We start from the raw sequence: 21,518 nt of genomic DNA on the forward strand, positions 1-21,518 counted from the left end.
GAAAACAGAGGTGAGGGGGTGACTTTTAAGAAGAACACCAAACTCAAATAACCTGGGAAGGAAAGAGCGTGATAGTATCATATGTGTCTGTGTGTGCGCCCGAGCTGGTAAAGAGAGGGATGAAGGGAGAAACAGAGATGCAGTTAGAAAGATAAAGCAAACATGGTAAAAATACAAATAACCAGTGTATCTGAGGGCTCTTTATTAGTGCTCTTACAACTTTCCCCTAAGTTTAAAACAAGACCAAAATTAAAAGCGGCTGCAGTAGGAATCCACCCATGCTCAAGGCAGAATTAGTCATCACAACCCAAGCAACCATCAATGGATGAAGACATAAACAAACTGCGGTCAGTATATAAATGGAATTATTACTCAGCCATAAAAAGGAAGGATGCTAGAACATGGATGAGTCCTGAGGACTTTTTTTTTTTTGGTCAATGAAATAAACCAATCACTAAAAACAAAATCCTGGGTGATTCCACTTCAATGAGGAACTTGGAGCAGTGGGTTTCAGAGACAGAAAGCAGACTTACGGTTACTGAGAGCTGAAGGTGAAGAATTGTTCTCTAATGGGGCAAGAGTTCCGGAGACTATCACAGCGGTGATAGTGCCACACACTGACTGTACTGGATGCCACTGGTTAAAATGACCAAGTCTTACGCATGTTTTACCACTCAGGGCCTGGGCGCTGTCCCTGAGCCTCTCTGTGCTCAAGGCTAGTGCTCTACCCCTTGAGCCCCGGCACCACTTCTAGCTTTTTCTGAGCAGTTTATTGGAGATAAGAGTCTCACAGACGTCCCTGCCCGGACTGGTTTTGAACCACGATCCTCAGATCTCAGCTTCCTGAGTAGCTAGGATGACAGGCGTGAGCCACCAGTACCCAGCTTCTGTGACTTTTAACAACAAAGTGAGTCAGAGATTTCTGTCTCTGCAGCTCAGGGATTCGTGTCTGTTCTTTGGCAAGCTGACTGGCCTCCATGCTGACTTTTTTCAAATGTGTTGTTGGGTTTTTTTCTCCTTAAGGTCCGTTAATTGGACAAGCAGATGTCATAATGTTCATCTCAAGACTTTTTGCCTGGCCTAGGCACCAGGCCAAGCAGCCCTGCCCGACGTCTAGCAGAATTTTAAACAATCGTCTTGACAACCTGGCAGCCTTGGAGCTTAATTCAAGCCACCTGGGGGTGCTGGAGGCTGCCTGCGCTGCCCGCACTGCCTGCCCCAGGACGCGGCTCCTCTGCCCCAGGCAGGCAGCGGTCACCATGGCAACCCTCCCCGGATGCCTCTCCCTTGGCCAGACGTAAATCCATGGGAGTCTGGGTATTCTCAAAACTGAGAAAAGGTCAAAGGCAACCTAATTTCTTCTTTGTGAAATAGTCATGCTGGAAAGGATCTCAGGAGACATCTTAGACCAATATCCTCACATGACAGATTTAAAAAAAAAATTGGGATCCAAAGAATTTAAGTAAATTGCCTAAGGTCACATACAGTGAAGACTGAGGTAGGGGAGAGAAATAGCCTGAGAGGCTGGCTTCCTCTCTGAGGCATTCTGGGAAGGGCTCATGGGTTCCCTCCCACACCTGTATCCACCCCAGGAGCGCTCCCACAGAACCCCAAACTACCAAGTGCTTCACTGAGGGTCTCTGAGGTCAAGGGACTGAATCCAAATTCCAACAGACCCAGGAAGACGCACCATTTGGCTCTGCTTCCTGAACCACCAGAAGTTCCCGTAGATGGGGGTCCCCATCTGCTCTCTCCCAGTACCCCCTGCCCAAGACAGACAAGGCCAAGGCAGGCCCGGGATGTACAGGAACCATTCAGAGCGTCGGCTCCCAGAGCTGTGCCCCCATGGAGTGAGAGGGAGCCCCCGCCGGGCCCGGGGGGGGTTGGTGGCACCCACCGTGGTCCTTCACCAGCGCCTCCATCTCCTCCTGGATGCCCTTGTGCCACTCGGTGATGTCCACGTGCAGGGAGTAGTCGCAGCAGGACTTGCTGTCCGCCCACTCCCGCCACTGGTCGAAGGCGGCCAGCAGGCTGGTGCCGGGCTCAGGGACGACGTGGTCAACTGGGAAAGAAGAGACGTTTGTTACCCGCAAGAACGCGGTGGCTGGAGCCAGCAGGTATGTCCCCACTGAGCTGGGAATTCGGCTTCTCAGGTTGTCCCCAGGAATCATGACTGATCTGTAGAGCCAGTAAGAGGGCCCTAGGGCGGGGAGGGGAGGGGGGGACCAGAAACTTGGCCTTGGCCCATGCGATGTTGGGGTGAAAGCACTCATGAACTCCCAGATCTGATTGCCCAACCCAAAGTCCTGAAAGCCTGGGGCACATTTCGTGGACAATGAGTCCCTGTGGACAAAGGCAGTGTCAAATGGCCGGCCAGGAGCCTGTCCGTGTCACCGGCCCGCTGGGAGACCCCAGCCCAGCCCCCTGGAGGGGCCGGGGCTGCGCCAAGCACCCTGGGCCTTTCCTGAGCACCACGCAGCTGCACTCTCTCCCGACCGCTCGGGTTTCTGTGGCATAATCCCACCCTGGAACTGAAGGGTATCATCTTAAGAGGACAAAGCATTTCAAGACTGTTGTTCTGCTACTCAGAGATAGCCTGAGAGGCTGGACAAAGAGACCTGCACTCAGGTTGCTGGGAGTCGGTTCCTTGGCTCCACAGCTTATCTGCAAGGTGCTCCTGGCTGGGTAAACTACTTAATCTCCACTGCCTTCCACGTCTGTGCTGGTTTAGAATGCGGGTAATGTTACCTTCCCCAGACTTGTGAGATGAGGCACGCATCTACCAACCTCATATTGCTCCCAACTTAATCCTCCTGTGGCTTTCCCTCCTTACAGCACACAAAAAGATTACTGTCCTCTCCTAGCTCTGGAAGATCCTGCCCGGCTTAGTCCTGGCCGGCTTCTACCACGTGACCCTGGGTCATCTATGCCTCACACTCTGTTTTGCAGCTACAGAGACTGTCAGGTGCTACATCAATCTCATACCACAGGGCCTTTGCATCTCTCTCTCCTGGGTTATCTGGAGAGCTCTTACCCAACTGCCGCTATGTCAACCCTGATCTTACCCATCTTCAGCTCAGAAAGCCCTGAAATACAAACCGAAACAACCCCTCCAAGGTCAGGATCCAAATGCCTAAAGTAATGAGCCATCCTTCCAAAATGAAGTATTCCATTCCTTACACCCAAGTCCCAAGTAGGCAGTTCTGAGCTGAGAAAATGCAGGCCAAGGCGATGCTCATGAGGTCTGATTTCTGAAACAGATCAAATCTGGCAGATGTTGCTAAATCGTGACCCCCAAGTGACCTTGGCTTTTTGCATGTCAAGGGAGACATCACCAGCCCTAATCCCTGCACCTAGGAGGCTGAGGTAGGAAGGCTGTGAGTTCAAGGCCAGCCCGAGCTGCTGAGAGCCTGCCTCAAAAAATTAAAAAAAAAAAAAAATCCATCAGCTATACCAATTATACAGACCTGATCCTTACAAACTGAACACATTGCTAAGGCTGTAAGTAGATACTGTCACCATGTCGATTTAAATCATGTGTTAAATGCAGTTAAACCATCTGACCATCTAAGTTAAAAGTTCTTTTGACAGAATTCACTTTTTCAGATGTATTAGTATAAAAAAGAAGTATCAGTCTCTGTAATTAAATGGATATAACAATATTGACAAAAACACAAAAAAGATACTTAAAATAGATTCCAACAAAACTGAAAGCCAAGGATACAGGCTCATGCCTGTAATACTAGCTAACTGAGGAGATGCGTTCAGAGCCAGCCATTAACCACCAAAAAGCCAGACATGGAGCTGTGGCTCAAGTGGTAGAGTGCCATCCTTGAGTGAATAAGCTAAGACAACACCCAGGCCTTGAGTTCAAGCCTCAAGACAGACAGACAGACACACACACACACACACACGAATACATTGTATGCATGTTTATTGTGTTTTACATGTATGTTTACATGTTTAAAATGCTTGCATTTGTATTTACTTGTGTTGTGTACTCCAGTGGATAAATACAACTCAGCCTCATCCCTGGCTGGATTGCGAATGGCTAAACACAGCCAACATAAACAAGGAAGCACTTGCTCTCTGTCCAGCAGAGCAACTTCAACTTCGTTTGGAATTAAAGGAGCAGCTACTAGCCAGCCGTTTCTGCCACCTCCAAGCCCCAGGATGCAGTTAATTAGTAAATAACCCTTCCCCTCCCTCCTGGGTCATGGACATTATTTTTAAATAGTTTAGTATTAGATCAAGTGCTCTCAAATGCTTTGAGTTTACACACACACAGGACATCGAGAGGAGAGGAGGGCCAGGGCTGGGCTGCTTTTCCATTGTTCCGTCCACCCCTGTCAGGGCTAAATATAACTTCTTGCTCCATCCCAGCATCTGGCAGTGAGGGGATCCTTTTGTTACCGGTACTCCTGTTTTGTGTGCTGTTTGTGTTTGTTTTCAGAGCTGGGGATCACACGCAGGGCGTGGCCCGTGCCGGCCATGGGCCTCACCCCGGCCTTTAACTTTTCTAAGGAAAAAAATTCTCTCTGGAGTGTCTCCTGTCCTCCTGTGCGGTCCTTCTCTTCCACGTCTTTCCCAGGGCCGACAGGCCGCCGTGCCCGCTCTCCTCCACTGCCATGCCAGCCTGGCCCTGGGGACGCTGGCAAGCTCTGTGGGGGACAGACACATCCCTCCACGAGCAAAAGACACCCAAACCGTGCTCCCGGGAAGCCGGCGCGTGCTTTCCCACGGCCCTCCGTCCCTTGGGCTCCCGGGGGAACCCCAGCTCCAAGGGAACAGGGCAGAGGTCACACTCGCTTCCGGAGAGAGCACAGCCCTGAGCGCTCACGGCTCTTCGGTGGCCGCGCCCTAAGCCGTCTGTCCCTGCAAGGCAGGAAGCTCAGCCAGCAGCCATGGAGCAGAGAGGGCCACGGGCATCACTGTGCCAAGACCCGGTGTGACTCCTACTACAGGGCCCCAGGGGCTGTCCTTCCTGGGGCTTCCGCTTCTTCACCTGGAGCAGGTAGAGGCCATACAGGAAACACCTGAAAGGTGCCTGGCACACGCTTGATGTGCACACACACACACACCACCGAGGGCAGTCAGACATGTGCAATCAGTGGCATTATGGGATGCTAAGAACACGGCCTGGCAGCTGGGCATGGCAGTGTACCCCTGTGATCCCAGCTACTCAGGAGGCTGAAGTAGGAGGACTACAATCCAAGAATCCAAGGCCCACTCAGCTGAAAACACAAAAACTTACCTACAGGGGAGGTGGCGCTAAAAAAGCACAAGGACTGGGTGCGGCTGAAGAAGTGTAGACTGCCGCCCAGTGCTGGGAGCGCTGAGTTCAATCCCCACCACCAAGAAACACGAGACAGCGGCCTGCAGGTAGGAGGCCTGCTTGGAAGCAGCATCTGGAAGTCTGTGCACATCAACACCACCCACTACCAGCACTGCCACAGGCCCGCCATCCACAACTGCAAAAGTCCTAAATCCAAAATGCCCCCAAATGTGAAACAAGGTGCCACATGTTAGACATTCTCACAGTAATGAAATACCGAACAGAAACACCTAAAGGAGGATTTGCCTGAGTTCAATGAGGAGGGCGTGGCCAAACAGTGGCTCACAGCATGGCAGCCAGGAAGCAGAGAGAAAGGGGGGGGGGGGGGGGGAGCGGAGGGTCACACTATTTTAGTCTTTATCCTCTCCTATCTAGACCAGAAGCCGACCTTCGGGGCAGGTTAGGAGCCTTTAGTTCACCCTTGCCAACACCCAGAGGTTTGCTTTACTCATCCCCAAGGTGCTTCTCCATCCAATCAAAGTTTGCCATCACCTGCCGTGAGTGGGAAACTCCACGCGTGACCTGAGATGACACGTCGCAAGTCAAGATTCAGGCGCGCTAAAAATACTGCATAAGATTGCCTGCGGCTTGCTTCTTATAAGGTTTATATGAAACACAAAATGAATTTCATGTTTAGGCTCGGGTCCCAACCCAAGGCAGTACATTCTCCTAAGATGTGAAACACTGTGAAATCTGAAACTCCTGGTGGCCACCATTTTGGATAGGGGATATTCAGCCTGTATTACTTGCAATGCTGTTGCCAAAGGACGAGGCATATTTTTAACAGTTTGATTGAGATATAATTCACATGTTATGAAATTCACCCACGGAAGGGTACAATTCAATGGTTTCTAGTATATTCACAGATTGGGACAGCCATCACCACAAGCTAATTTTAGAGCAGAGCCTAAAAAGAAACCCTGTACCAGTTAGCCACCCCTCCCTGGTCCCTTCCTCCTCCCCTCTCTGGGCTGGGAACCCTAAGCAGCCACTAATCCACTCGCTGTCTCTGTGGATTTTCTTCTCCCAGACATTTCACTTAAACAGAATCATATAATATGTGGTCTTGTGTCTGGCTTCTGAGACTTAGCATAATGTCTCCCAGGCTCATCCTTGCTGTAACACAAGTCAGGCCTGTGTTCCTGTTCACAGCTTGTGATCTTTTTTTTTTTTTTTTTAAATGTTTATTGGACATTGGCACTGAGTTAAGACAACAAGAAGTTGCTATGTGAAAGTCCAAATATGGGACCTTGTTGGAACTTACAAGTTGGTCGAATTTAAGACCCAACATGTTTTTTAACTTTTAAAGATCATCACAGACCCTCATAATGGTTCTGTTGTTACTGCTGTATGTGTTTTATAGCACTAATGGTTTGAACTCAGAATCTTGCTCTGTTAATGCTCTCCCACATGAGCCATGCCTTCACTCTTGCTTTTTGCTGGCACTAGTAGATCACACTTGTAATCCTAGCTACTCAAGAGGCTGAGATCTGTGGATAGTGGCCTGAAGTCTTCCCAGGCAGGAAAATCTATGAGACTCTTTTCTCTAATTAACCACCAGAAAACTGGGTGCTATGGCTCAAAGGAGTAGAGCACTAGCCTTGAGCAAAAAAGCTCAGGGACAGTGCCCAGGCCCCAAGTTCAAGAAAAGAATGTTTCACACTAGGTGCTGGTGGCTCACTCCTTGTAATCCATGGTTCAAAGCCAGCCCGGGCAGGAAATTTTATATCCCAAAGAAAGCCAGAAGCAGAGCTATATAGCTCAAATGATAAAACACCAGCCTTGAGTAAAAAAGCTCCAGTACAGGCACGTGTGCGTGTGCGTACGCACATACGTGCATGCACACACACACACACACACACAGAGTAACCACTTCTCTTTGCTGATGAAGATGCTGAATTCCAGCAAAGTATCCAAGAGATGCAGAATCAGATTTCAAGCTGAATTAAAGCCAGGCCTGAATCTCAAAACTCTTGCTGTTTCTTTTCCATTAACACTGGGTCCTCTGACCCCACCGCCTTAGTAACCCTCATCCCTTCTCTGTCACCTTCCGGGCCCGTTGTGGGAACCTATCTCATGGGGTGCCTCACAGGGCATGCTCTCATAAGCATGTGGGGTTTCTTTCTGACTCTAATAGCATAGTTTCTTTACGTTTTCATAATTCAGTTTCTAATCAGAGCTAGCCTCGGGGGAATCCGTCATTTTCTTAAGGATTTTTCCTATGGAAAAATCTGTAAGTTTCTTCTAGTTGTCCCTATTATAATAATCTGTAAGCTTCTTCTAGCTGTCACTATTATAATGTTCTTATGGGCATTTCACGCTAGTGGCTGGTCCGCTGTTGGAGATGGTCACAGACTGGCACATGGGCAGACAATGGGTCTTAATACAGGCAGTGGTCATTCTGAGTTCCAAAAATATCAGCTCTTTACTCTGCCACCAACAACGCATCAGGCTGACACCCAGCTACTTGTGTTCCCCATTTTACTTGCTTACTAAGAGAGTGGGTAAAATACAAAGCTCTTTTCAGCCATCCGGCTGCCTCTGTTCCAGATAAATGGCCTCTTTCCAAGTCTCCCAGTTTGGAGACCGAGGAACGCAGGAGGGATCAGACCTGCCAGCTGTGCTGAAGGACGGACAGCCCAGCAAGATCACAGTCTAGTGGCCACTTCCACAGTCCCGGCCCTCACTGAGCCCTCCTCCTCCCGCCTTGTCAACCTTAGCGCTGGGAGGAGGCCCAGATGAGGCCTCCTTGTCCAGCATGGCAGCAGATTTGGAATCAGCCCAAGCCTCCCGCCTCCCAGGGCTCTGAGTCTCCCAACTCGGTACAGAGACAAGCTGTGCTTTGTCCCTGCTCCCTGCTCCTGCTCAAGGACAGACGCTCAATAGGAAATGCCAGCCCTAAAGCTGGATGACCAAGCTGTGCCCTGTGGGAGGAGGCCAGGAGAGGCAAAGGTGAACAGTGCCAGCCAAATCCATCCAAATGCAAACTTCCAATTCCAGGCCCAGGGAGAATTTTCCTGGGAGATGTTGCAAATGCTCAAGTGTGGGGCGAAGTTTCTGCTTCCTGTACTGAGACGGGCATTCTCGGGCAGAGCTGAACAAAAGCCACGTCGACAGCAGAGCCTGTCCCTTGAGTAGTGACAGCAACCCGGAGCTTCCAGCCTGGAATTCCTCCGGTGCCCCGCGGTCCTGAGAAGTGACCCCTCCACCTCTCAGGGGACACCCCAGACCCTTCCCCCACCCCCATGCCAGCAGAGACAGCAGGGCCTCCCCTGCACCCTCTGAAAAGCTAGGCTGAAACATTCACTTGTTCATCAAGTTAAGGTATGTTAAAGGACCCAGAAAAGCTATGTGGAAACAGCCCCAAAGCCATAACCGTCCAGCCTTGAGCTGGCTGGAGAGCCAGCCACTGGGCAAGGGGCTGGGGGCTGCAGCTCAAACGCTGCGTGTGCGTGTGCTGCTGCAGACGAGGCAGTGGGTAAGTTCATTAACCCCCCAGGGCCTCAGTTTCCCCTTGTGCAAAAGAGGAAAAGCAACAATGCCTACTTTAGAGCATGGGCTTCCAAGGCATGAATTCTGGTACCCAGCTTTGCTACCCCCATTAGCTGGGTCTTCTCAGGATCCTTTGTGCCTCACTGGGCCTACCTCTGGGGCTTTCAGGGCCTGGTATCCAGCAAGAGCCTGTGTCACACAAATGGAAGGAACCACGGGACACAAAGCTGACTGACCCAACTTCCAGCCCAGGGCTGCTTCTCCAAACATTAGAGCACCCCCAGGTGCTACTCAGAGGCAGGGGAAGGGTGAGGCGGGCTCAGGCCGAGAGTCCCAGGGAGGAAGAAAAGGGTGAGGGGAAGGGCCCGGGTGAAGGGGCTATTGAGAGGAAGAAGCCACCAGACAGACAGCACCACCAGAAAGGCCTGGAACTGTGAGGCATTCATTCAGAGGAGCAGGCTTCTGTAGAAAACTGATTAAGACCCAGGGAACAAAACAAATCTGTCCTGTTTACACAGTCAAGGCAGCACGGCCCATAAATCTCACAGAGACCCTCTGTCGGCAGTCATAAACATAGATCTCACCCTGGGGTCCCCCTGCCCCCAGACACTATGATGGACACGGCCTTCCCACCAAACAGAACCTCTTAGGAACAGGCAAATTCACTCCCTGTTTTATTAGGCATCAAATGCAAGCAAGGCCGCCAACTGGAGCAGATAACACAAACTACCCTCATTAACAGAGTGCCTGTCATTCCAATGAAAAGCAAAGTAACAGGATCCTGAGGACTCCTACGACATCAGTTCAATCTCCAACAGGCTTGGACCGTGCTGGAGCCCCAGGGGACACACGAGGCCAGGCTTCACTGGCTCTTACCTGCCCCGGTGCTCCGTGTGTGGGCACAGGGATCTACCTGCAACAGATCTGCCCGTGTACAGGTGTGAGCAGTGTGCCCATGGGGATGTGGATATGTGTGCGTGTGCATATGTGTGCATATGTGTGTACACATGTGTTGTGTATATAAGCACATGCATATGGATGGGTGTGTATATACAGGTATGCATATGTGCACATGGCTGTGTGTGCATATTTGTGTGGATCTGTGTGCGTGTGTGTACAGATACCTGTATGTGCATGTGCCTGTGTGCATGTTATGTGTCTGCATACTGATATGTATGCATGCCTGTGGGTATGTCTGTGCACATCTGTGTACATGTATCAGTGTCACACACGGGTGTTTATGTGCATGTGATGATATGGATACACGTGTTTCTATACATATGGGTGCTTCTGCATGTATGTGGGTTGCATGATGTGTCTGCATGTTGGTGTGCATGTTGTGTGTCTGCAAGCGTGTCTGCATGGGTGTATGCACTTACGTGAGTGGATATTCGCGCATGTCTATGTGAGCAGGCCAGGGAGAGTGGGTGGAGGCGAGCTCTCTCCCCTACTTCCTGAGGCTTGGGGTTGCTTGAAGGAAACAGAGGCTACTTCCCAGTTTTCACCCCAAAGTCTGCCAGAAATAAATCTCAGACTATAAATTTCAGAAAGAATGGAGAGATGTAAAGAGTGACAGGAAGCCTAGAGATGGGGGGGGCGGGGGGAGGCAGATTGGCCCCTCCCAGCCCACAGCTCTGAGGAGCTCCTCCCCCACGGAGGGGCGGCCACGGCTGGACTGGCCAGATGAGGTGGCGGGAGAAATATGTGAGTAATGACACTTCCTCTGTTTGTCTCAGCTTGTGGTTGCCCTGGACTACAGGACCGCAGACTCGGTGTTGGCTTGCCAAAAATAAGAGATTACAGGGCCGTGCGGAAGATCAGAACAAAATAAGAGTCACAACACAGGCTTCCGCGTGCCAAGGGCTGCCGCCGACTCCGTTTTTCCTTCCTATTGGCCTCGTGGAGAAGAGAACCCAACAGTAGCTTGAGGACCCACAACCTCCCATTAGGCAGAACTAGGTGAGAATGTTCTGGAAAGCCCACAGCCCTAGGCAGTAAGAGGAAAGAACAATGAACAGAGCCACCAAGAGGTCAAGTCTACATTTTCTTGCTGTTGACCCTATGACCTGAAAATGTCCATGAAAACACAGGAGGTGGTTGGTGCACACCTATGTTGGAGGACATCATCGCCGACAGACGATACGTAACTGTAACGAAGAGCACCGGGTTCAAATAACTAATGTGGACAAGAGGCTCACACGGCCCGTCCTGTACAAAGGCTGCTGGAGTCGGCACACAGCTCTGAGAACAGAGCGGGCCTCCATTTCTAACACTTGTGCAATTCCTCCCGCATCCCCAACAAATGAAGTCCAGTGTGGAAGGAAGGGCAGTGATGTCATTTGTTGACTGGGCTCTGTCCACAGCCAACATAATCTGATGGTGTTCTCCTCCTCAGAAGTTGGACTGAATCCAAACACACGGAAAGAAAAGAACCATAGCATGACGTCACGCATGCCTGAACGTACCCGGTCCTGTGCCTCCCTTCTCCCGCTGAGGGCTGAGGGCTCAATGGGTCCTTCTTGTGTGCAGCTGATTAGCAAGACAGAATAAAGGCCAATGTATCTGAACAATGAGGGAAAAGCCCTGCAGACAAGGCACCTGTTGTTTGAGAGCCTGTAATTACTCTTTACGACCCGGGATGGTTCCAACTATAGGTGACACCCAGACACTAGCTGTCACCCCTCCCCACCCTCTATAAACTAAAACGCCCGCTTACAATATGTTCTCTTCCTTCTCAGGAAGAACAGGGCCAGAAGACAATAACGCAGATGTAAAGCGCAACTCCAAAGGAACTAGTCTGTACAGAAAATTCTAGAAAATGCCTTGATCCTCATCTTAAGGGAAGTCAGCCAGGCTCAAAAAGACCAGGATCACACGCTTTCCCTTCCATAGGTTAAGTCCTAAGAAAGAGAGGGGGTGGTGACGGGGAGAGAGAGGCAGGACTGTTTAGAGTAGGGGTACCCCCAGGAGGAGAAAGGACAGATGTGAGGATGTTCGGGGACACCAAGAGCAGCTTGGATAGCACAACGAGACTTCTGTCCCAAGAAAATTAATTAAAGTTCATGAAAAAGAAGTTCAGTTGCAGAACATATTTTTAGGCCCTGGGTTTGATCAAAAAAAAAAAAAAGAAAAAGTTAAAAAGAGATACTATTTGATCTGACATAGTCACCATGGACTGTCTTCTCCCATCAACACACTGTGAACATGTCTGTAATAGTAGCTGTTTTTCACAACGGTTTTTGATGATTACCTTATTTTTCCTAAAGGAGAACATACATACTTTATTTGGCTAATCACAGGTTTTGGTCATTTAAGTGGCTTCTAATTCTTATTCATTATTTTTTGGGGGGGGAGGGGGGTCCGGTCGTGGGGCCTGAACTCTGGGCCTGGGCGCTGTCCCTCAGCTCTTCAGCTCAAGGCTAGCGCTCTACCACTTGAGCCACAGCGCCACTTCCGGCTTTTTTCTTTTTTGCTTATGTGGTGCTGGGGAATCGAACCCAGGGCCTCAGCATGCAAGGCAAGCGCTCTACCACTGAGCCATCTTCCCAGCCCCTAATTCTTATTCATTATAATTATATAATGATTGTCAATGACAATCATTAGAACTATATGTCAGGCAAATCAATTATTCTGTATCCCAGGGTATGAATTTTTGTTGTTGTTCACAAATCTGATCTATGTATCTATCTAAACATCTTTACTAGTAGCGGGGTTTATTTTTTTTTGGGGGGGGGGGGGTCCAGTCGTGGGGCCTGAACTCTGAGCCTGGGCGCTGTCCCTCAGCTCTTCAGCTCAAGGCTAGCACTCTACCACTTGAACCATAGCGCCACTCCCGGCTTTTTTCTTTTTGCTTATGTGGTGCTGGGGAATCGAACCCAGGGCCTCAGCATGCAAGGCAAGCGCTCTACCACTGAGCCATCTTCCCAGCCCCTAGTAGTAGGGTTTAAAATTGGGGCCTCATATGTATTAAAGCTTGGTTTGCCTGGCTGGCACTACACCACTTGAGCCATAATACCCTTCCAGCTTTTTTTTTTCTGGTCCTGGGGCTTGAACTCAGGGTCTGGGTGCTGCCTCTGAACTCTTTTGCTCAAGGCTAATACTCTACCACTTGAGCCACAGTGCCACTTCTGATTTTCTGGTTGCTAATTGGAGATAAGTCCCATGGACTTTCCTGCCCTGGCTGGTTTTAACCTTGATCCTCAGGTCTCAGCCTCCTGAGTAACTAGGATCACAGGCGTGAGCCACCAGCTCCCAGCCTAATTTGTTTCTTGAATGTATAAAAGCTTATTCACTAACATAATGTTTCTTTTCGTTTACTTTTTTCTTGGATTCCACATCACCTCCTTTCCCAGTTGAACCTATGACCCTCTCCCCCGCTTCTCCAGGAAGCTTTCCAGAACCGCCCAGATAGAATTGGCCACTAGATATCCTCACCTCATCCCTGCTATGATTTTCTAGGAACGAACAACGTGTCACCCTCCAAATCTGACTCCTAACCCAGTATCCACATGACTGCCCCCAAGAACCTTCATTCCTGGAAACAGTCACCAAATTTCCCTCCGCTCCACTCCCGCTCCTGTGCTGCAGGAGACTTGAAGAAGGAAGGTCGAGGTGGCAGCCCACAACCTCACCAGGAGTACAGGAGTGTGAGAGGGAGGGCTGAGGCCACCAAAGCCAGCTGTGCAGGTGAGCACAGGGCTGGAACTGACAGGACCAGGAGGGTGTTGGAGTCATCCTTTCCTTCCCTCCCCTCCCCTTTCTCCCCTTCCCCTCCCTTCTCCCCACACTCAGGCTCACATCCGGTGTCTTGGCCCTTACACAACAGTCCCCATCCTGCCCTCCAGGAACAGGGCAGCCGGAAGTCCTCCACTCCTCTGTCCAGATGGGATCTCAACTCCAACTTGTTATTACTTCTGAGAAGAAGCATTGACTTGGGGAGGGGGAGGGGCTGTAATTCTGATGACAGAAGCCGGGGCGGTGGCAAGCACTCTGAAGGCTGAGGTAGGAGGATCACGACCCGCTGCCCCACCCACCTCACCTCTCCCCACACTCATACCCAATCCACGCAAGCTGAGAAGAGGAAGGAGGAGAGGGAGATTGCTTTGCTTTTGAATTCTGAAATTCACGATCTCCCAGATCTGCCATTGAGGTCCTCACCTCCCTTACAGAAGCATCCGCAAGACACTCCTTCCCGTCCCCTCCCCCTCTCTCCACCCCTGTTCCTCCCCCCCCCCCATATCCTCCTGCCACCCCATAATCAGACCCCAGGGAAGAATAAAATCCAGCCTTTGGGAAGCCTCTCAGCCCCAATCTACTGCAGGAGGCTCCCTGCCTCAAGCAGCTTTTAGAATTCTGCTTCTCATTTCCCAAACCCTAGAACAACAAACACTGCAGTTCACAATACCCCTTCCCCTGTCAGACTGCCCAGCACACAGCAGGTTCTCTGCACATAGAGTATTTATGTGTACTTCTAATGCCCAGACCAAGCCCTAAGAAATGCCCTGCTGCCTGAGAAACATCAAGGGATGGGCAGATGGATGGATGGATGTGTACATGTGTGGATGGGTGGATGTGTGGGAGTGGGTGCATGCCTGCATGGTGTGGATGGATGCATGCATGCATGGGTGGATGGATGCATGCGTACATGGGTGGATGGATGGGGTGGATGGATGACGGATGGGTGGCTGGATGGATGCATGGATGGATGGGGTGGATGGGTGCATGCATGCAGGGGTGGGTGGATGCATGGATGGGTGAGTGGGTGAATGAATGCATGGATGAATGCGTGCATGCATGCATGGGTGGGTGATGGATGCAGGGATGCATACATGGGGTAGATATGTGGATAGTATTATTATAGCAACCAAAACCAGACCAAGACAAGAACTCTCTAATATCCAGAGCTGTGTTCTCTTAACAGGAAACAAAGAGAGGAAGGGAGATGAGGGCAGAATATAGCCATACTACTCAATGCATATCCTATGAAATTAGGAAAGTTGCAGAGATGAGTGGAGTGGGAGGGATGAGGGAGAACAAAGAAAGGGGGGGGTGCTGAGCGAGATGCTCTCTTCAAACTGACATGCTGAATGGCAAACCCTTTGCACAACTACTCAAAGATAATTAAAACCTAGTATTTTATTGAAAGGTGAGAACCAGGTAAGGGGGAAAAGGTTATCTTTGGAATTGACAACGATTTCTGAGCAATGCCAACCATTTTAATTTCAATTAATTTCCAGCATGAGGACATCAGAACAAGAAGAGGAAGTGGACAATGAAACCACCGGGCTGCTACAGTCATTCACCCCCCAAACCAACTACTAGCCCTACAAATAGCTCAGGAGCCAGATTACATTAGAAACAGCTAACAATAAGACAAGCACTGGTGGCTCATGCCTGTAATCCTAGCTACTTAAAGGGCTGAGAGCTGAGGATCATGATTCGAAGCCAGCTCAGAAAGGAGAGCCCATGAGACTCCTTTATTTTTTAGCTGTAGCTTTGGTTTTGGTCTTTTCTTTGTTGGTACTGGGGATGGAACCCAGGTCACTGCACTTGCCAGGCAAGCCCTGTGCCACTGAGCTACATCCCAGCCCCTGTGAGACTCTATCTCCAACTCATCCCCAAAAAGCTTGGCTTAATTGGTACAGTGCCAGCCTTGAGTGACTACAGACAACACCCAGGCCCTGAGTTCAAGCCCCAGTACTGGCACAAAAAAAGTCTGTGAGACTCATATCTCCATTTAACCACCAGAAAACCAGTGCTGTGGCTCAAAGTGGTAAAGAGCTAGCTAGAGGTAAAGAGCTTGAGGGAAAAAGCTCAGGGACAGCACCCAGGCCCTGAGTTCAAGCCCCATGACTGACACAAAAACAAAAGCAAATGAACAAGCAAAAAAAAAACCAGCTAATAATGTCAGGAACAACACTGATGAGCCACCTTCTGACCTCTGTAACCTGCCAGAGCTCCATCCATCACACCCACCGTCTCCCTACATCCTCCTGCAACCCCAACCCTATGCGGCAAGGTGCTTCTGGCAAAAGAGAAAACCAAGGCAGACAGGGAGAGACTTGCCTGAGCTAATAAGCTACGAAAATCAAGCCTGGAATTAAGATCTACAAAGATGTGTCCTCAAGAAAGCAAGGCCTCAAATTCTTTCCATTCCACCTCCCATTTCCTCAGAGAATCCTTGGACTATCTCCACAAAGGAAAAAACAATGCCCAGAAAAGCAGTTCCAACCCTGACACACTGTTTGATTTTTCTCCTTGTCCCCACCCCCCCTCAAAAACTGCCATATAAGCCAGGCACTAGTAGCTCATTCCTGTAATCGTGCTCAGGAAGCTGCAATCTAAGGATCTCAGCTCAAAGCCAGCCTGCGCAGGGAAGTCCATAAGACTCCTATTTCTAATTAGTCACCAAAAATTAAAAAATAGAAAGCCAGAGGTAGAGCTGTGACTTCAAGAGTTAGAGCACTAGTCTGAATAGCAAAGCTCAGGAACAGTGCTGAGGCCCTGCCTGAGTTTGAGCCCCAGAATAAGCACGCACACATGCACGCACGTGCGCGCACACGCGCATGCATACGCATACACACAAACACACACACACACACGTGCGCGCGTGCACGGACCATATGCCAGTTGAAAGAGGGAAGGGCTGAGCGAATAAACCTTGAGCCATGCCAAAGTAACACGGAGACACACGGGAAAGGGATGTGGGAAGAGCCCTTTACAGCCATTGGCTCATCTGCCCCAGGCCTTCCAGAAGAGTGACGATCAGCTGATGAATGCACAGCCATGACTCCTACTGACTGTTCCCCAAGTGCCCTTGTGGGGTGCAAGGGAAACGTAGGCCAAGCCAGAGCTTCTGTTGGGAGACCAAAGACTCAAGTGACACCATTAGACAGTGGGCCTTTCCCAAGGGCACAGCCTTGGCATAAATGAAGACAGGTGGGACCTGATCACTTTCTCTTCCACATTACAGAAAGTGATGGAAGGGCAGGATAAAGCTAGAATCCCAGAATCTTGCTCTCGCTGGGGCAGACGGTCCTCTCACCATCACAGGGGGGCTGGCGGGGAGTTCCGTACAGCATGCAGCACAGTGCCGACACTTGAATAGTCAACAGTCAACATTACTCTGACTGACCTACACGAGCCATCAGCACAGAGATCAGAGCCCCGGATCTTCCACATGCAAGCTCCCATGACTGGGAGTCCTGTGGCATCTGTCAGCCTCCCATGCCTTCATGTCCAGCACGAGGATCAGCCCTGGTTTTCAGGGAGGACTATAAGGATTGGAAACAATGTGCATAGCCTGGCCTCGGGCCAGAGTCCCAACGAATGCTACTGCCTGCCCCCTCCAAGTTACCCAGCTTCCCTCTTGGGCCCTCCACTCCCGCCTGGTAGGCAGAAGGACCCAGAGAGCAACTGTTAGGTCATTTCCTTTCAGAGCTCATCAGAGGAGCAAGACTTCAGTGTAAGCCTTTGGAGATAGAGTGAGCGGTGTCTGGGTTCTCCTGGAACAAGCTGGTTTGCAACACTGTCTCAGTGCCATTATTGGAGGATGCATAAGTACAATCCATCTGGAAGAGGCTGCACTATTCATCCTACCAGCAGGGCCACCTCACTATGTAAAATGACACAGAGGCCGCCAGTACTTTGCCTGAGCTGTAACTGTTCGGGTTTGAAGCATTAGTTGCGTGTTGAAGCTTCCCTGTCACTGCACCCACAGTCGCTCAGGAACACCTGCCAGCCCCTTAGGGACATGTTTCTTAACCACAATTCATCTCGCCACTTTAATAACCACTGCTCCCTCCCACCTGATCTCCCAGCCCCTGGGACTTGTGTCCCTAATGAGACAAGGCGCAAAAGAGGTAAACACTAATAATGGCAGCTCCCAGCTAAAGGAAAACAGGATGGACCTACCTCTGCTTTGTCCCCGGATTCCATGCAATGGAACAGGAAGGCTTGGCGAGGAGATGGAGGAGACTACTGTCTTCCCCCAGGCATGGTAAGAAGATGGAGGAGCGTGCTGCCCTCCTCCAGTGCTCTCCCAAGCCCATGCTCTAGGTCCTACATTGTGCTAGCCCCAAGACTGAGGTAGAATTAGTCACCAAGAATGGGAGACAGTTACAGGTGGCTATACACCTATAACCCTAGCAACTCGGGTAGCTGAGATCTAGGATCCTGGTTCAAAGTCAGCTGGGGCAAGAAAGTCTGTGAGAGTCTTATCTCCAATCAACTACCAAAAAAGCCAGAAATGGAGGTATGGCTCAAGAGGTAGAATACTAGCCTTGAGCAAAAAAGCCCAGGGAGATGGGGCTGGGAAGGCGGCTCAGTGGTAGAGCGCTTGCCTTGTATGCATTAGGCCCTGGGTTCGATTCCTCAGCACCATGTAAGCGAAAAGAAAAAAACCGGAAGTGGTGCTGTGGCTCAAGTGCTAGAGCACTAGCCTTGAACTGAAGAGCTGAGGGGCAGCGCCCAGGCCCAGGGATCAGGCCCCACGACCGGACCCCAAAAAAAAAAAAAACGGGGGAGGGCTTGGTGGCACTGGCTTGGGAAACAGAATGAGTGTTACAGTATGATGCTGGCCTCAATGGAATTCCACCAGTCTCTGAATTTGTATCCACTGTAAGTTTGAATCCAGTGAACTGCTTCATGATAGCATTGCTTCACATCTGCAGTTATTTTTTTTTTCCTGCTGCATTTAAGACAGGAATTCTTTGACATGGGCTTGGAAATAAAGCCAGCTTTGAACTCTCTTCCTGGTCTCAAGAGACAGACCTGGAATCAGAGCCTGGGCCACTGCATCCTTAGTACAAAGAAGGTGACTAGAGACATAGACAGAGCCATGGTGATGAAGAGATAATGAGACAGGGGACTTACAAGGCCAGATAGACAACATATATATACATATACATATCAGATGCAAAATACAGATTAGGTTGCAAGACATTAGATGATTAGATAAATAAAAAAATAGATGGATAGATGATTTTTTCTTTTTTAATTTTTTGGGTCCGGTCATGGGGCCTGATCCCTAGGCCTGGGCGCTGTCCCTCAACGCTTCAGCTCAAGGTTAGCGCTCTACCACTTGAGCCACAGCACCACTTCCGGCTTTTTTTTCCTTCTGCTTATGTGGTGCTGAGGAATCGAACCCAGGGCCTCATGCATGCAAGGCAAGCGCTCTACGCCACCCTCCCAGCCCCCAGACAGATGACTGATAGATAGACAGATAGAAGAGTGATTCTCACAGATACAAGAAGTATCATTTAAAAATAGTATGGTACCAAAAAACCTCACTTTGACCATCACCAAGAGATAAAAGTCTGCTGTCTCCCTTGCATGGATGTGGAAATTGCCATCCAGAAATAAATAAGAGGGAGTAGATGGAATGCTCCAGAAAGGGAAATTAAACCTAGGTCTGCTTCTTGGAGCTCTCCTGGTCAATCCTATGGTTTGAATCTCATCCTCTCCAGTGTGGTTCGATGAGTGTCACCCAGCTGCAGAGCGGCTAGCATGCAGGGTCTGGATGGCCCCGAGTTCACCATTCTGTTATTACTCGGAGCTTTTGATTTCTTCCTCACAGGCTCCCCACAAGGAGGGCGAACAGCCCTGCCCTGTTAGTACAGGGAGATTCAGTCATAAACACTATGAATTCAACAAAAGACAGAGGGGCTCCCAGGGAGCCAGCACACCGGTGGCCTCCGGGCCTGGGGAAGAGTCCACGGTCCAGTCACTTCACTCGGCCCTTCACACACCACCTCCTCCAGCCCTCCCTGTACCCAGAGCGCTCCATGCCCACCCAAGTGCCCCTTAGGGAACTGGCCTAGCAAAACCTCCTGGGCCACCAAAGAAAGCAAGCGAAAGAGGGAGGTGTTCCCCGTTCAGCTTCATGAACTTCTGGAGGGCGTCTGGCTGCAGGCCCCCCTCTCCCAGGTTGCATCAGGAGACTCCCCTCCCTGGCAGTAACTGGAAGCCAGACTGGCCAATGCCAGACCCACCTAGCGCAAGGAGAAGTCCTGCTGCCTGCGTTCTGTCGATTCCTAATGAGCAGTGTTTAATGACCGCCCCAGCTCACTGCATAACTCCCTCCCCCGCAGAACGGCCTGCACCCTCGCTACCACCACACTCAAAGAAAGCTGCCTCCCAAACGGGCGAGCCCCAGAGCGCCCACTGCAATCGCCACTCACTGTCATGCTCCTTTCTCATTACTCGTGGTAGTGATGGCGTCACACAAGAGCACGTCACAGACAGGAACTGCAAATCTCAAATAAGTGATCACCACTGGGGAAGAGATGGAAAGGGCTACTCAAAAAAGAAACGTAGAAAGCTGGTACCGGTGGCTCACGCCTACAATCCTAGCTACTCAAGAGGCTGAGATCTGAGGATCACAGTCCAAAGCCAGCCTGGGCAGGAAAGTCCCCCTGAGACTCTTACCTTCAACTGACCACCAAAAACCTGCAAGTGGGCTGTGATTCAAAATGGTAGAGCACTAACCCTGAGCACAACAGCTCAGGGACAGTGGCCAGGTCCTGAGTTCTAGCCCTACAACCAACAGAAAAGATAGAAGGGAAGAGGCGAGAGAGAGAGAGAGAGAGAGAGAGAGAGAGAGAGAGGGAGAGAGAGAGAGAGAGAGAGAGAGGAGAGAGAGCCCTTCACAGTGACTTAGGACCAAAGCCTTGGATGGGAATCCGGAGGAAGCACGAAGCCCTTCAGGCCATCTACTCCTAACAGGCTAGAGTTGCCTTTTGAACATTATGGACCTTTCTTTTCCAAAAAGAAGGCTCACACCTATGGCGCAGAGCCCCCATCCTCGAGGATGGTCCTGAGCGCAGGAATTAGTCAGCAGAACCACAACCATTTAGAGTAGTGAGGAGTGCTCAGAGGTGACTAAGAGGGTCTGGCCTGCCCCGTGACCCAGCATGGAAGCCAGCCAGGACCAGCCACACTGCCACACTTGGCGGGAGGTAATGAAGGACTTCCCCAAACCCTAGCAGTCTCCAGAGTCATGGAGAGAGGGCTTCCAAGAGGCGGAAGATGGGGAGAAAAGTGGTAAGAACTCGGGTCTCCTACAGCCCACCCACACCCCCCCCATGCCAACCAGAGCAGCTCTGCTGTCTTAGTGTCACACGGAGGGCGCCATGTGGGCTTCCTGGCAAGAGGGGGCTGCCCACAGCCCCCGCAGCCCCATGACCCCCGTAAAGCTGGCAAGGACAGCAGCAGCAATGGGCCAGGCTCCTGTGTGACTCACTCAGCCGCCTGCCGGGCAGCCAACATGGCAGCTCCCACACAAGTGGGCACCACAGGAAAGTGGACAGGGTACCATCTCTGTCCCGCAGAAGTCTGTGCCCAGTGCTTTTTTTTTTGTCAGTCATAGGGCTTAAACTCTGGGCCTGTCCCCCTCAGCTCTTCAGCTCAAGGCAAGTGCTCTACCTATTGAGCCACAGCACCACTTCCAGTTTTCTGGTGGTTTACTGGAGATCAGAGTCTCATAGACTTTCCTGACCAGGCTGGCTTTGATCCTGTGATCCTCAGATCGCAGCCTCCTGAGTAGCTAGGATTATAGGCGTGAGCCACCGGTGACCGGCTTGTGCCCAGTTCTTCGGCTGGAAAACAAGACAAGGACTCCTTGGTGGGGGAGTGGGGACGGATAAGGCTGTCATGGAAACCCCTGGGTAGTAACTGAGACTAGGTTAGAAAG

At 50.6% G+C, this 21,518-nt stretch overlaps 1 protein-coding gene across 2 annotated transcripts in view; it reads right to left on the minus strand.

Annotated features, from left to right (window-relative positions):
- Dpysl2 (dihydropyrimidinase like 2) overlaps positions 1-21,518 on the minus strand; it is a 78,498-nt gene that overhangs the window by 19,934 nt on the left and 37,046 nt on the right. For both annotated transcript variants that reach the window (XM_042697839.1, XM_042697840.1), the window contains exon 4: positions 1,898-2,062. In XM_042697839.1, coding sequence (XP_042553773.1) covers positions 1,898-2,062 — 165 coding nt within the window. The remainder of the gene's footprint in view (positions 1-1,897; positions 2,063-21,518) is intronic.

This window comes from Dipodomys spectabilis, unplaced genomic scaffold (genome assembly GCF_019054845.1).
Source record: "Dipodomys spectabilis isolate Male_0828 unplaced genomic scaffold, ASM1905484v1 ptg000229l, whole genome shotgun sequence".
Lineage (NCBI taxonomy): Eukaryota > Metazoa > Chordata > Mammalia > Rodentia > Heteromyidae > Dipodomys > Dipodomys spectabilis.